General features: G+C 46.2%; 2 protein-coding genes, 1 long non-coding RNA gene and 1 pseudogene across 4 annotated transcripts; 2 read left to right on the plus strand and 2 right to left on the minus strand.

The window, feature by feature from the left end:
- Window positions 1-521: 521 nt before the first annotated feature.
- On the minus strand, window positions 522-7,965 carry LOC105914343. 2 transcript variants are annotated; one of them, XR_002677849.1, is made up of 5 exons: window positions 7,801-7,965; window positions 7,601-7,661; window positions 1,533-1,913; window positions 1,303-1,414; window positions 522-924 (listed from the first exon to the last, which is right to left on the minus strand). It is a non-coding gene; the product is annotated as an uncharacterized LOC105914343 (long non-coding RNA). The 2 variants fall into 2 exon arrangements; XR_001164025.3 differs by lacking the exon at window positions 522-924 and having other exon boundaries at window positions 930-1,414; window positions 1,533-1,676; window positions 1,757-1,913.
- Window positions 1,892-5,608, plus strand: LOC101757984 (putative receptor protein kinase ZmPK1). Its single transcript, XM_004969431.3, has one exon. The coding sequence runs from the start codon at window positions 3,233-3,235 to the stop codon at window positions 5,606-5,608; it is 2,376 nt and encodes a 791-aa protein (XP_004969488.2). The 5' UTR covers window positions 1,892-3,232.
- A 193-nt stretch (window positions 7,966-8,158) lies between the features above and the next one.
- Window positions 8,159-9,133, plus strand: LOC101758675 (annotated as a pseudogene).
- A 140-nt stretch (window positions 9,134-9,273) lies between these two features.
- On the minus strand, window positions 9,274-12,097 carry LOC101759084 (putative receptor protein kinase ZmPK1). Its single transcript, XM_004969432.3, has one exon. It carries the CDS (start codon window positions 11,961-11,963, stop codon window positions 9,477-9,479), a length of 2,487 nt encoding a protein of 828 aa, XP_004969489.1. The 5' UTR covers window positions 11,964-12,097; the 3' UTR covers window positions 9,274-9,476.
- Window positions 12,098-15,340: the final 3,243 nt, after the last annotated feature.

Below are 15,340 nucleotides of genomic sequence, written 5' to 3' on the forward strand. Positions count from 1 at the left end.
AACAACTCAGCACACATCCACCCCCGTAGAGGCGGAGCATCTCCGATTTTGACGAAACCATCCCAAACATCTTGTTAGCGACAAGCGCGTTATGTACCCCTAGAATAATAATTAGCTAGAAACATGAGCACCAAGTAATGCTCTGTTCGGCTGTGCTTCTTCCGGGTGTGCAGCCAGCCAGCAAGCCTGCTTTGCTGCAGCTGCTACAGTAGATTAAACACGGGCGGCAGCAGCTGCAGCCGCAGGGCTGTACAGCCGAACAGAACGTGGAGCATTGCGGGAGCTAGAGCTTTGAGAGATTTTTGTCCAACTCTAAAATCTGTGTTGTATAATGTCGCTGTTTATGTGAGCTCTTCTCCTTAATTACTATAATAGGTAGATTTCATGCCTGTTCGTTAAAAAAAAGAAACGTGAGCACCAAGTAATGAGTCGAATGGGCTCAGCCCTTCCTTCGCTCTACCACAATATTTTAGAATCTCAGGCTACATGGGCATTTTCAGGTTTCTATAAAAAACTTGTGCACAAATATTTCGTAATTTATTGCGATGGAACGTTGCATTAAAAATACATGGGCATTTCCACGGGTTCCAAGTTACACGGATATAATCATACATACAGGACAAAAGAAAATCAACTGTGCTCTAAATATAAATTGTTTTTTTATCTGTTCGCACCTGCATCAGCGTCTGAGCGAGAGCGACCTACCTGCGACATTCCCAGTACAGTTGGACGCTTTCAAGGCCGTGTACAGGCTGACGGCCCCGGCACGTCCACCTTGTTCTGGTCTGACAGCGTTGAACTGAAGATCTCATTCAGAAACTGGCGACAACGACAACAGCCGTGTTCTAGTCCGTTATGGCGACACTGTATCCATGGAACGGAAGCTCTGCGCGCAAAACTTGCACAAACAAAACTAGAGCACTACTGCAAAATGCAAATGCATTAACATCTCTTCCATATTTGTGTTCATTGAGCTGACATTATAGAAGCACGCCGAACCAGATACTTGCTACAAGGCATAAATCACAGAAAGCTACGGCGGCCTGAAGTGATTGAATATGGAATATAAATAATGCCGCCCATATCAATCATTTGGAACATAAAATAGGGAAAATGAACTTTAGTTCGTTTCTGCACGCCAAAGCTAGAAGACAGGTAAACCAATCGTGGCTTTACTAAAAACTGGGAGGCAGACAGGCAGTGGCAACGTCATGATAGTTGTTGCCTGGTCAGGAGTCCATGCTAAAAACTACCGGGACACCAAAACAAACAGGCTCTGGTTAGCTATCTCAATCACCATACCTGCTCTTCGGATTGACTGTCATTTTCTTTTCCATTCAACACCGAGCTGGAACCCCATGGAGCGCAATCTTTTTCTATTGAGCTATACAATGAATGTCACACCGCTGACAATCTGCACAAGCGAGGTTGGAACATATAACATAAGAACCTCATTGTTGTGTTTTGTGCAGAACCCAACCAGAACCCCATCTGTTACTTCGTGCAGAACCCAACCAGAATCCATGCCTCACCTGGTTCTTCGATGCTCCTATTCCAAGTAAATTTTCAAAGAAATCAACTTGTGGCGAGGAATTCAGCAGACGCCAGAATATAATCAGTTAATCACTTTAGCTGCATTGCTCTGGTGGTCTGGCAGTGGATCAAAGCTTCTGGTTCTGAAGGATTACAGGTCAGGCTGGAAAATTGTTGTCATGTTGTTAATATGGAACATCTGGTCAGAAAAGAATGCACAGACCTTCAACAAAGCATTTAAAGCAGTGTCTATGTTACTGAGCAACACCCAGAATGAAGGAGCACAACTTTCTGGGTTTAAAGCATGTGCGGTCCAACAGTTCCTGCCTCAAATGTATGATTTGAGCCTGCAACCTGTAGCACCATACAGCAAACCACACCTGTAACGGATAAACAGAAGTATCATGGTACTTTGCACTATGTAGCTCAAGATGCTTGACATTATCTCTTTGTTTGGTTTCTAAATCCAAACTATGATCAATAGATAGTAGCACTCAAATGTCATTTTCGTTAGAATAACAAACAGGCAAAAAGGCAGGCAGCTAAACCACCTGTCCACAAAAGCAATTCGTCCAACTCATAAAATAAAAAGAAGGACAATACTAGTTCAAATTAGCACATAATTCCTATCCCACAACAGAAAGACCAAAGAAAGAACATTGACTACGAAAATGTTGAAATTGAGAGAGTAATCAGCTTGTCACCAACAAACTTCTGTTGCCGGTTCAAAGGGTTGACATTGGAGAAAACAAATGCAGCATCTTGCACAGAACGTCATACAAAAAAGAAAGTAAACATATTTATTCAGATTCATAGTTCCGGTCAATTAGGCCCTTCAACCTTCAAAATAGGAACTTAAAAAACACCCTAATTATATCACATTCCTCTTTTTTTCTCTCTCTCTAAGCCGCCACAGGCTCATACAAGACAATCCACGCGAAGAAATACATACTGGTTCCTCGCTTAGGTGTAGAAATAAAAATTAGCAGCATGGGTTCAAGTTTGTCTTCACGAAAATTCTTTGGTAGACAGTGAGAAGTGAATCAGGACTACATAAATTAATGACTCATAAGCCCGAATATCATGTAACAGTATCTGATTCTTCTTTCCAAATAATGACACCAATAAACGCTATGAAGTCCTAGCTCAAAGTAGTGAGCAACTCACAGTTTCGCTTATCCCCACAGAAAGACCTAATGAGAACCAATGACTACAGAAGTATCGATATTGAGATAGAAAAGGCAGCTTGTCACCAACAAACTTCTGTTGCCATTTCAGAGGGCTGGCCTCTGATAGATAGCTCAACAGAATTGGTGCTATATGGAAAGAAGGAGGACAAAGATATTTCATTGAAGAAAGCACGTCTACCATCTTGCATGTAATGTCCTAAAAAATCAAAAGGAAACAGATTTATTTGCACTCTTAACTCAGGTTAATTAAGACTTCAACCTTCAAAGCGGGAACTTAAAGAATTCCCTAATCCAATAACATCATCCCAAAGCCGCCATAGGTGACTCAGATGGGACAGTCTGCTTGAAGAAATACCTACATATTCCTGGCTTAGGTGTTGAAGTAAGAAGTTGCAGCAGGAATTCAAATTTGACTCCAAAAAAGTGCCTAGGCAGTAAGTGGGAGCTAGATTAGGGCTAAATAAGTTCATAAATGGAAGAACCATAGCACATCTCTCACACCACGAAAAATGGCCACGTTCCTCTTTCTTTTCATTCTTCCATTGCTCCCAATTCTTCCATGCTCAGATGCTTCACCCATGCCGCTTCTAAGTAGGGGCTCATCCTTATTGGTAGAAGAGTACAAACACACCTTCCTTACCTCACCAGATGGTGATTTCTCATGTGGCTTCTATGAAGTTGGAAGGAATGCTTTCTCCTTCTCCATCTGGTTCACCAACACTGCGGAAAAGACCACTGTGTGGTCTGCAAATCCCAAGTACCCTGTGAATGGTCAGGGCTCCAAGGTTTTGCTGAACCATGATGGCAATTTGGTCCTGACTGATGTCAATGGCACCGTGACATGGGACAGTAAGACGAGCTCTGGCAAGGGCACGACAGTTGTCCTTCTTGACACCGGCAACCTTGTCATAAGAAATGGCAACAGTGAAATTTTGTGGGGAAGTTTCTCTTCACCAACTGACACCTTGCTTCCTTTTCAGCCCCTAACCAAAGGAACAAGGTTAGTCTCTGGTTACAATAGCCTCTATTTTGATAATGACAATGTGCTGCGCCTCATGTACGATGGGCCAGATATATCAAGCATCTACTGGCCAAGTGCAGAATACACAGTGTACAAAAATGGGCGGACAAATTACAACAGCTCGAGAATTGCAGTCCTTGATGCTGAAGGTTATTTCCAGTCAAGTGATTTACTTAAAGTAAAGTCTTCTGATTGGGGCACTATGACCAAAAGAAGGCTGACACTTGATTATGATGGAAACCTCAGAATGTACAGCTTGAATGCATCAAGAGGGAGTTGGATAGTCTCATGGGAGGCTGTAGCAAAAATGTGTGGTGTGCATGGGCTATGTGGAAAGAATGGGATATGTGAATACTGGCCAAGCCTCCATTGCTCATGTCCCCCAGGATATGAGATGACTGACCCACAGAATTGGAACAAAGGTTGCCGGCCAAACTTCAGCAAAATCTGCAATGGAAGTTACAAGGCAGAAGACTTTGAGTTCATCAAGCTCCCACATACTGACTTTTATGGCTTTGATCAGACATATAACGTGTCCATCTCACTAGAAGAATGTAAGAAGGCCTGCTTGGAGATTTGCTCATGTGCTGGTTTCACATACAAAACGGGACCTGGACTTTGCTACACCAAAGTTCTTCTCTTCAACGGCTACAGGTACCCACATTTTCCTGGAGACAACTATATAAAACTACCGAAAAATTTGGGGATATCAACATCCTCAGACTCCAGAAAGTCCCGTCTCACGTGCAACCGGAATATTCCTGAGATTGTACAAGGATCTTCAAGTATGTATGGCATAAACAGTGTCGATAAAAATTGGACAACTTATTATGTGTTTGCAGCAATACTGGGAGCCCTAGTACTGCTCTTCACTGGTACAAGCTGGTGGTTTCTTTCAAGCAAGCAAGACATTCCCAAATCAATGGAGGCAGGCTATAGGATGGTAACAAACCAATTCAGGATGTTCACACATCGGGAGTTAAAGGAAGCAACTGGAAAGTTCAAGGAAGAGATTGGAAGAGGGGGCTCTGGAATCGTTTACAGAGGAGTACTTGAAGATAAGCGAGTAGTGGCGGTGAAGAAGCTAACAAATTTCTCACACAGTGAGGAGGAATTGTGGGCAGAAATGAGTATAATTGGAAGGATTAACCATATGAATTTAGTACGGATGTGGGGTTTTTGCTCTGAGGGTCAACACAAACTACTGGTTTATGAGTATGTGGAGAATGAATCACTGGACAGGTATCTATTTGGCAATGTAAGTAGTGAGAGGCTAATTTCATGGAGCCAGCGATTCAAAATTGCATTGGGAACAGCAAGAGGCTTGGCCTACCTCCATCATGAATGCCTTGAGTGGGTGATCCACTGTGATATAAAACCAGAGAACATACTCCTGACCCGAGATTTTGAAGCTAAGATAGCAGACTTTGGACTAGCCAAACTCTCAAGGAGAGACAGATCCAGTTTCAACCTTACCCACATGAGAGGAACAATGGGTTACATGGCACCAGAATGGGCGTTGAACTCCCCAATCAACACAAAAGTCGATGTCTACAGTTATGGTGTTGTCCTTATTGAGATTGTGACAGGAAGTAGGATCTCAAGTGGGGTAACAGTGGATGGGACAGAAGTCGAGATTAAACAATTCGTACAGGTCTTGAAACAGTATACGGAGAGTGGCAGTGTCAAGGATATAGTTGATCAAAGGCTGCATGGTCAATTCAATCCTGAGCAAGCAATGGTAATGTTGAAAATTGCTACAGCTTGTCTTGAAGAAAGAAACAGCAGGCCTTCAATGCATGACATTGTAAAAGCACTATTGGCATGTGATGATGAAGATGATCATCCCGCCTACTCATGGTGAGCTGCAATGTTTAAATTTGCAAAATGAAGAATTACTTCAAATTCTGGAGTAATATTTGAAAGTAAGAAAAGGAGTTTCTGCTAGAAAGTAAGTCAGTTCTTTTGTTCTACGAGTCCATGTCAGGACAAATGTAGACTTATTATTTTGTTCAATTGTAATGGATACATATAGAGAGGCATAGGGAGCAGAAGACAGATCCACACATTGTTTTAGTAAAAGGATTGTGATGAAATACCAAGGAATGTAATGTGGTGGCCTTTGGACAAACACAAAGTCCCAACAAAATACATTACGCTCATCTAGGATATGTACAACAATGTTGCGATAATGTTCGAAGAACTGATGGTGAAACTTATGACTTCCAGTTAAAGTAGGACTACATCAAGGGTCAGTGTTGAGCCTTTATTTATTCGCCTTAGTGATGTACGAGGTCGCAAAGGACAGATAAGGAGATATCCCTGGGTGTATACTCTTGGTTGATGATGTAGTGCTAGTTGATAAGAGTAGGGAGGGGATGAATAGGAAATTGGAGCTGTGGTGACAGGCTCTAGAATTGAAAGGTTTTAGACTTAATAGATTGAAGACTAAGTATGAGTTGTGAGATTGTGGTTCTACTAGACTAGAGGAGGAAGATGTTTCCTAGGTCAGGTAGTGCCCAAGAAAAAAAATACTTTTCAATATTTGGGATCCATGCTACAGCGATGTGGGGATATTGATGAAGATGTTAGCCACAGAATTAAATCAGGGTGCATGAAAGCTAACAGGTAAATTCTATAGAAGAGTGATTAGACCTGCGATGTTGTATGGTGCAAAATGTCGGCTTACCAAGAGGCGACATGTTTGACTAATCAAATGTCGCAGAAAATGAGTATATTACATTGGATTTGTGTTCATACGAGGACGAACTGAGTTACACAACAATATACATGATAGGCTAGGGGTAGATCCATTGAAGAAAAGCTTGTCCAACACCGGTTAAAATGGTTTGGACATATCCAAAGGAGGCATCTAGAGACACCAATGCATAGTAGATTCTTAAGGTGTGACAATAATATTAGCAGGGGCGGGGGTTAGACGAATCTGACATGGGAGAAGATAATAAAGGAATGACTTGAATGGGTGCAATATACCTAAAGAGATGTCCTTAGATAGAAATGCATGGAAAGCAGCAATCCATGCCATGAACTAGGCTTTAGATCCCCTAGTAATACTGCTATTGTTAATGTTCTTTTATATATTCTATATAAGTTTTTCCATTTTGTTGGTGGTTCATGTTTGGGTTTCCTCTCTAGCCTATCCAGTTTGCTTGTGATTAAAAGGCTTTTTTGATTTTGTTCAATTGTAATGGATCGTTGAAAAAATGAAGCTGTTTCGATGGTAGCGAATATTCTCACAGTGATATATCTTGTTGGATTAAACTATGAAAAAGTTAGTTTGTTTATAAGCCTTCTAACTTCTAAGACACATGGGTAGCTTATTTCAGATTATTTGTTATCCCAAAGTGGTCCCATGATGATTTTTTACCTTACTACCCTTGGACCATAATCCAAAGCTTATATAATCCATGAGGGAAACAAACAGGTCCTAATTCACTTAATTTCAACACATAGATTTCATCTACATAAAAAGAGTTTTGTTTGCATTGCTCTTAGATCCTCTGCTGCGTCAGAACAGTGTCCAATATTTTAGTCCACCTCTGATGACCCCTTCCTTGCATTTGCATCCATGAGAGGCCACCTCATCTCTATACAAGTGAGACGTATAGGTGGCAGCATTAAGTTGCATTAATTTTAACGAATTTTAGAATCTGAAAGTTGCGCCCTCGAATTCAAAAGCAAACAAAGTACTAGCTGAAAAAGTCATCTACCTGCTCTTAATTTTTTTTATTTTTGAGAAAACTAGCAAGTTGCAGCACAATAAGTATCTGAATATGCCAGTGCTATGACAAACTGACAACATTACGCTTGCGGCGTCGATGAGTGGAAAAATTACCAGATGTTACAGACAGCATCATGAGGCTAAGCCAAGCGATCCATTATCCTCATTCCTCACACTGAAAGATCAGCAGTTGCAGCAGTTGGAACTATGACAACATCGAGCAGGCTCGTCGGTGCCCCAAGGGTGTTCGTCAGAATTCCCCAGAGGCACTAAGCACTAACGGCAACAAAAAGGAGATTTTAGATAAGCCTCACCTGCGCGGCGAGCCACCGCTGTCGCAGCCCGGCGGAGAAGTTGGTTGGGGCCGCCGGTGGCCTGAGGCAACTGCTGCCGGCGCTGTGTGGTGGAGCGGCGCGGAATGCGCCGAGGGCTCGGTTCCAAAACGGCTGGCTGCATGCCTGCACGACGGCAGGGCGGCGGCGCGAATGGTTTCCCTGGAGCCGCCGACCCAACCGCGAGCGGGCCCGGCGGGCCGGGAAACCGCGCATCCGGCCGCCTTTTTAGGGTAGTTTTGGGCTGCTGCGTGTGGGTGCCATGCTGCTAGTGGCCCTCAAAGGTGATGTCAACCAACTGCTGAGGCCCTTCGCGTCCCTGGCTTCAACTCAAAAAAACTCCTTAAAATTGTCCCAAAATCGAAAAAAAAAATTAGTTCCTATTCTTTCCATAAAAATACGCGGACGTTTCGTCGCCTCGTATACACGCGGAGGATCAGTCGAGAAACCTTCTCCAACTAGTCGCGCTCACAAGGTCCAAGCATCCACGAGCACATCACCTTCCCCTCCCCACGAGCCAAACGCGAGTCCCTCGCCCGTGAATGGCCGCGCGGCGCCCCGGATCCCCCGCCTCCATGTGGCCGCGCCCATCCGCGCTGCTCCTCCTTGTCGCCTTCGCGCTCCTCTCGGCCCCGCGGCCGGCGCGAGCCCTCCGGTTCGACCTCGAGTCCGGCCACACCAAGTGCATCTCCGATGAGATCAAGGTCAACTCCATGGCCGTCGGCTAAGTATCACGTCGTCGGGCCCGACCCCAACTTCCCCCCCAGCTCCCCGAATCGCACCGCATCTCCCTCAGGGTAAGCGAGCAGCGCCATGCGCCCATCGGCCTCCGGTGATTTGGGATGCGGAAACCATGGCCATGCTTGTGTTTGAGTAACTGGGGCTCTTTGCTTCAATTGATGGTGGTGCAGGTGACGTCGCCGTACGGGAACAGCATGCACTACGCGGAGCACGTGCAGTCAGGGCACTTTGCCTTCACGGCGACGGAGGCGGGCGACTACCTCGGCTGCGGGATGCAAGACCGCCGGCGTGGACATCTCAACCAAGTTGGCGGACCGGTGGGGGGGTGGGGAACAAGAAAGAATGAGACGGGAAGGAGAGGTCTGTTTTGGAAATGGGGGGAGGGGAGAAGAAAGAATGAGACGGGAAGGAGAGCAGGACGATGAGGTGGTCTGTTTTGGAAATATTGAGGATTATTATTAAGTGATCGTTGTCGGTTAAAATGTTTTTGGGTAAATTTTTTTTTTAAAATCCTCAATGCATAGTTTTGAAGAATAATTTTTTGAGAAACGCTTGGAGTTTTGGAGTTTTCTTACGTGCCAGGCTACAATAATAGCATCTCCAAAGAGGCCAAGACATTTCTTACTGCAATTTTGATGCGAGTATTGGCACAGCAAAATTTATTTTGAGATTTGCATTTCGTTATTCCGATAAAATAGGTTCTAAAATCGCATCGAAAGTCAACAATTAAACACATATATAAAACAATTAAGTGCGCTCTAAGCATCATCAACCATTTAATTTGTCGGCCTAATATTGTAAACAGTTAATAGCAAGTGTTACCCTGAAGAGACTTCGCAGTGACTGACCTTCCCAATTCCCAGATTACTACAGCTAAAGTTCAGTGCCATTTTTATCGGGTGGTCACGACTCACGAGTCATGACCTGTAGGCAGGGTGCTCGTCCTCATCGTCGCACGCTGCGAGAGCCTGGGCGATGTCATCCATCGTCGGCCGGCTGCTCCTCTCCTCCATACACGACAAAGAAATCCTCACCATTTCCAGGGCCTGCGGGGGATTGAACTGCCCCTGCAACCTGCCATCCACCAAGGGCTCGATGTCCCCACTGGCCACCACCTGCCTCAGGACCTCAGCGATCTGCGACTTCTCCAGCCGCTCACCACCGGCTGTCCTCTGTTCAGAGATCCTGCTCCCGATCACGATCTCCAGCAGCACGATGCCGTAGCTGTACACGTCGACCTTGGCGTTGATGGGCACGTTCAGCGCCCACTCTGGCGCCATGTACCCCGTTGTCCCTCTCATGTGGGACAGCTGCATGCTGTCGCCGGCGGCGCCGTCCCTCTTGGACAGCTTGGCGAGCCCGAAGTCGGCGATCTTGGCGTCGAACTCCCGCGTCAGCAGGATGTTCTCCGGCTTCACGTCGCAGTGGATGACCCACTCCAGGCACTCGTGGTGGAGGTACGCGAGGCCCCTGGCCGTGCCCAGCGCGATCCTGTATCGCTCACGCCATGGGAGCGTCCGGTCCGTGGCGAACAGGTGCCTGTCCAGCGACTCGTTCTCCACGTACTCGTACACGAGAAGCTTGTGCTTGCCCTGGGAACAGAACCCCCAGATCCTGACGAGGTTGATGTGGTTGATCCGGCCGATCACCGTCATCTCCGCCCAGAACTCCTCGTCGCCTCCCGCCACGTTCGTCAGCTTCTTCACCGCCACAATTTTCCCTTTGTCGAGCACGCCGCGGTACACGACGCCGGAGCCGCCGCGCCCGAGCTCTTCCTTGAAGTTCCCCGTGGCGTCCTTGAGCTCCCGGTACGTGAACCTCCTGAACTGGCCCGTCACCATCCTGTATCCTGCCTCCAGCGAACTGGGTATGCTCTGCTTGCTGGAGAGGAACCAACACCCTGTCGCGATGAAGATCAGATCGAGAACTCCCAGTACTCCGGCGAACGCAAACAAGTACGGCCACTTCGCGTCGTTTCCGGGTCTCCCGAACGTGCCTGGTGACCCTTGGACGATCACGGAAACGTTAGGATCGCAGGCGAGGCCTGCGGTGCTCCGCGCGGTGGCCGTAGGCGCTGAGGCGTTGAAATCTATTGGTAGTTTGAGGTAGATGGTCCCGGTGAACGATGAAGATGTGAAGCCGTTGAACAGCACGCTCTTCGGGTAGCAGACGCCTTGGCCCTCAAGCTTGTAGGAGAAGCCGACGCACAAGCACGTCTCCAAGCAGATTTTCTTGCAGTACTCGAAGGTGACGGATTGGTAGAACCACAGATCGTAGCCGTAGAAGTCGGTGTGCGGCATCTTGACGAACTTATACCGCTGCTCCGGCGACGGAGACGGCGACGCCTGCAGGCTGCAGTTGGTGACGGTGAACATGGGCTTGCAGCCTTTCCGCGAGTCCTGCCGGTCGACCATCTCGTACCCCGGCGCGCACGAGCATCTGAGGCTCGGCTCGTATTCGCAGATCGCGTTCCGGCCGCACAGCCCGTGGACGTAGCACGGCTGCGCCATCGCCGCCCACGTCACCGTCCAGCCCCCCGTGGACGCTTTCATGCTGTAGATCCTCACGTTGCCGTCCTGCTCGATGGTCAGCCGTCTCTTCACGCCGGGGCCGAGGTCGGAGGCGTTGACTCCCAGATTGTCGCTGGAGAGGAACAAGCCGTTGTCGTCGAGGACGCCGATCCTCGAGCTGTTGTACGTTGTCCGGCCGTTCTTGAACGGATCTTTGTCCGGGTTTGGCCAGTAGATGCTCGAGATCTCGGGCCCGTCGTAGAGGAGGCGCAGCACGTTGTCGTTGTCGTAGTAGAGGCTGAAGTAGCCGGCGACGAGCTTCATGTGCTTGGTGAGCGGCTGCGACGGGACCAGCGTGTCCGTCGGCCAGTCGAAGCTCTGCCACGCGGCGCGGCCGCTGTTGTTAGACGGGTCCGAGATGACGAGGTTGCCGGTGTCGAGGAGGGATACGGCCAGGGCGCTGCCGCCGCCGCCGCTCGTCTTGCTCTCCCACACCGTGGTCCCGTTGGCGTCGTCGAGGGCCAGGCCACCGTCGCGGCGGAACGAGATCCTCGAGCCCCGGCCGTTCACGGGGGCGCCGGGGTTCGCCGTCCAGACGGCGGTCTTCTCCACGGCGCCGGTGTACCAAACGGAGAAGGAGAAGGCGTTCTCGCCGGCCTCCCGGAAGCCGCAGGAGAAAGTGCCGTCGGGGGAGGTCAGGAACGGCCGCTCGTGGTCTTCCACCGACAGAGAGGAGCCGGCGCCTAGCGTGTGCTGCGCCGACGCCGACGGGCACGGCGCGACGGTGGCGAGCAGCAAGATGAAGGCAAGGCAGGTTCCGTATCTGCTTGCCATCTTTCCACTTTGTTGTGCTCGTGCAAGAACGGGAGGCAAGATGGCCACTGATCTGCCCATGCACACAGCTCCCGAACGTTGCTTGCGTGCATGGGGTTAATCACATCATGTATATGCATCAGCCTTCACAGATACTAGCTCTCTGTCACCAGCATGAACGCGTGCGTGCGTGCGAGGTCTCGGTCGATCGCGAAGGTCAGTGTTGGCCTACCATCGTGTAGCGTATGCCGTATATGTATGGTTGCAGTAGATTACACTGGTTCCAGGGAATTGGACCTTTGAATATTCGTTGATGAAAGTGACTGGGATATACGTATACGTGTCGTGTGCCCCATGAAGACAGAAGCTAGTGACACGCTAGGCAATTGCTCGTGGTTCAGTGCACAGTATCCAAAACAAAATTGTGGTCCACCAGATCGTGCTATGATCAATGAAATTATTCGGCATGCTTGCCGAACTACTGTTCGATGCCCTTACAGATATGTGTGGTGAATCCGACAATGTTTGATCGTCCTCCAGATTTGAACGCCACTTCTTACACGCTACCTACGTCGTCGTCCTTGGGCCTAACTCTTGCGCGCTCCATGAAATGCCGTCTCGTGTCCTTAATTAATTTTATCTCCCTAATTTGGCTATGTCCTGAAGAAGGTAGTGCCGTCGACCTTTTTTTAAGAGAAGCTGGATTTGTCTGAGCCAGACAGGTAGACAGCTTGACTGACTCGCATTGCAACAAGCTTGAAGTCGTCGGTCGGATTAGGCTTAGATTATATATTAGATAGACACGGCATGGAATAGATCATATATATGCGCATATATAATAATAACCATGGATACGTAAACAGATCAACATATAATCGTTTCGCAACCGGCAGTTGACCATAAAAATACTACAAGTAGGGTTAGAATTGCGTCCAATTGGCAATTGCCCATCCAACACGGCGTAACAGGACGGAGAACCTGCGCAATTTGCAAGGCGAAGAATGCGTGTAGGAACTCAGAGCATCCAGCAGTTTTCCTTTCCCGAATCCAACTATCATATTGGGGAGAGTTGATAAGAAAATAGTGCTCCAGCAGTCTCCTTTTACCTTTTCCTTTTTTCAATAATTATTAGGATAACCTAATAATTCACCTCAACTCTCCCTAAACAAAGGAGGAGTTGTGACTCTCCCAATATGTTAATTGGATTGGGATGAGATTATTGGGAAACTGCAAAAGTAACTCTTCCAATAATAATGAAAATAATATTGGGACATCCCTATTAACTAGAGTTATTAGGCTGGTAGAGATGCCCTCGGGATCATCCGGAGGAAATACATCATTTATCGGCCATCCGGATCAATCTGTGTCCATCGGCCTGCAACCTGCATGCATCCTGCAAATGCGTCGTGGTATCACTTGACACTTGTCATAAAAAATCTGGCACTTGGGACGTGCTGAAAAGAGCACTCATGGCACGTAGCGGTAGCTAGTCGTCGGAAAGTCGCTTGAGCGCGTAATTTCTAGCCCACTTGATTGGAAAATTGAACGATAGCATGCATGGCAACGAAGATCGAGAGGCTGCTGAAGCTTGACGTCAATCTTCTTGGAAGGAATGCTTGGAAGAAGTAAGGACGTGATTTGGAATTTCCTTGCTGGCCCAGAGGACCACCAGAGCTAACTTATCTTAATACAGTTGAAGTTAGAGAGGGTTTAGAAATTCCCACGTTAATCGTAAAAAAAGAGAAGGATTTGATCCATTGGATTTTACGAAGATTTAAGGGTCTCAATTAATAAGAAAAAACTCTGCCAAAATTCAGAACTATAATTAATAAAACATATATTAAATTCAGTATATATTAAACTCCAAATTCCGTGTTTGTATGTGCTCCCATAGCATAGCATATACGGAGACATAGAGTTCACACGTGTCTTAAATTATTCCATGTATCTATGTCAAATTCAGTATGTTACATGGAAGTATAAACTCCCGTAGAATTTTATGAGTCGACGTGAGAACCCATATCTCAATCTGAAGCTCACCATATGTATTAAAATATTCCGTATTCGGTAAGATATATGTATATCAGTACTTGGAAAAGAATTCGACACCACGTTCGTAAGAAGCCACCGTATTTTTAAGTTTATCAATTCTGATTTGATTTCTAAAAAATCCCTAACATATATGTTTCGTTATTTGCTTTCCACGTTACATGCGTAACCATATAACACTCAGACTACTCACAACACGCATCTGTCAAGATTTTCACTATAAAAAGTAAAATAAAACGCTTTCCAATCCATGTAAACTGATCGTCCAGGCTAGAACTAAATATGAGAGGATAGACAGACGACGTCGGCTTCGGATTCTGTCACGATGCTCGGCGAACTCCAGAAGTTGCGATGACTGGACGACGCTTTGCTACAGCCAGCGAGGAGCTTGTGTCCGTGGAGCATTTTTGGAAAGCAAAAGCATCACGTCTAAAATAATGGGTTGGACAAACGAGACAATCAGCTTGGCCCTTCAACCATGGCGAATAGGCAGCGTACTCCAATCTTGGTCTCTGCCGTACTGCAAGATCTTGACCATACAGTCCAAGAATAGACAACATTGGTCATTAGATTGGAGAGAAGGGGCAAAAAAAGTTTCTCATTTTATCCCAAAAGAATTAAAATTCATGGGAAAAGAACATAAGATTGCATTGCAACCCCACAAAATCAATTGACCAGAGTGAGGTAGAACGCCTTGGAGGTAGAGGGTGATGCAGTCGCTTTGCAGTAGATGAGGAGATGGAAGATCGAGGAAGCTCGCAACTTATGCACCACAAACCACGCAAGCAACACTATGTGGCACCTGTGCCCATGTGAAAACAACTACCTAGCGAGCATCATGCTTCATTGCACACATACAGTAGAGCGTCAAGTCACTGACCCAATATATGCAGTCTTCCATGTAATGCAAGCCTTTTGTAACTAGAATATAGACGAAGTGGGTCTAATAACAAATTACTATTTGCAAAATTTGTTTTAAATACTTATTACATCCTCGTAATACTACAAATCATAACTAATCTTCTTCAATTAACAAAAGCATTCCTTGCTTCTAATGATAGACCAACAAGAACAACTAATGACTAAATGTGTAATTGTGAGGCCCTTTCTAGAAAATTAGTAAAGGAAAATTAAAATAAGCCTCCAACATCTAAAAATTACCATTTTATGATTGAGAAGGAGAAAAAAAAGCTTAATATCATAGTGTTAATAAAGCTCTATAGAGTAATTACTAACTAAAAATCAATCATAACTGGATAAAGATACACATCTATATGAGTATTATGTTGAAGTATTGAAAAATGAGAGAGTAGTAGGTAAACAATTTTGACTTACACATGTTAATTCACAAGTTATTATTCTGTTTGTCTTACACATGTTATACACCGTTTATTGTACTAATGGTGTTT

This window comes from Setaria italica, chromosome V (assembly GCF_000263155.2).
Source record: "Setaria italica strain Yugu1 chromosome V, Setaria_italica_v2.0, whole genome shotgun sequence".
NCBI classification, from domain to species: domain Eukaryota; kingdom Viridiplantae; phylum Streptophyta; class Magnoliopsida; order Poales; family Poaceae; genus Setaria; species Setaria italica.

What these genes read in the sequence shown, in the direction of transcription:
- LOC101757984 (XM_004969431.3), top strand. Translation starts at nt 3,233, where the DNA reads ATGGCCACGTTCCTCTTTCTTTTCATTCTTCCATTGCTCCCAATTCTT.
- LOC101759084 (XM_004969432.3), bottom strand. Translation starts at nt 11,963, where the DNA reads ATGGGCAGATCAGTGGCCATCTTGCCTCCCGTTCTTGCACGAGCACAA.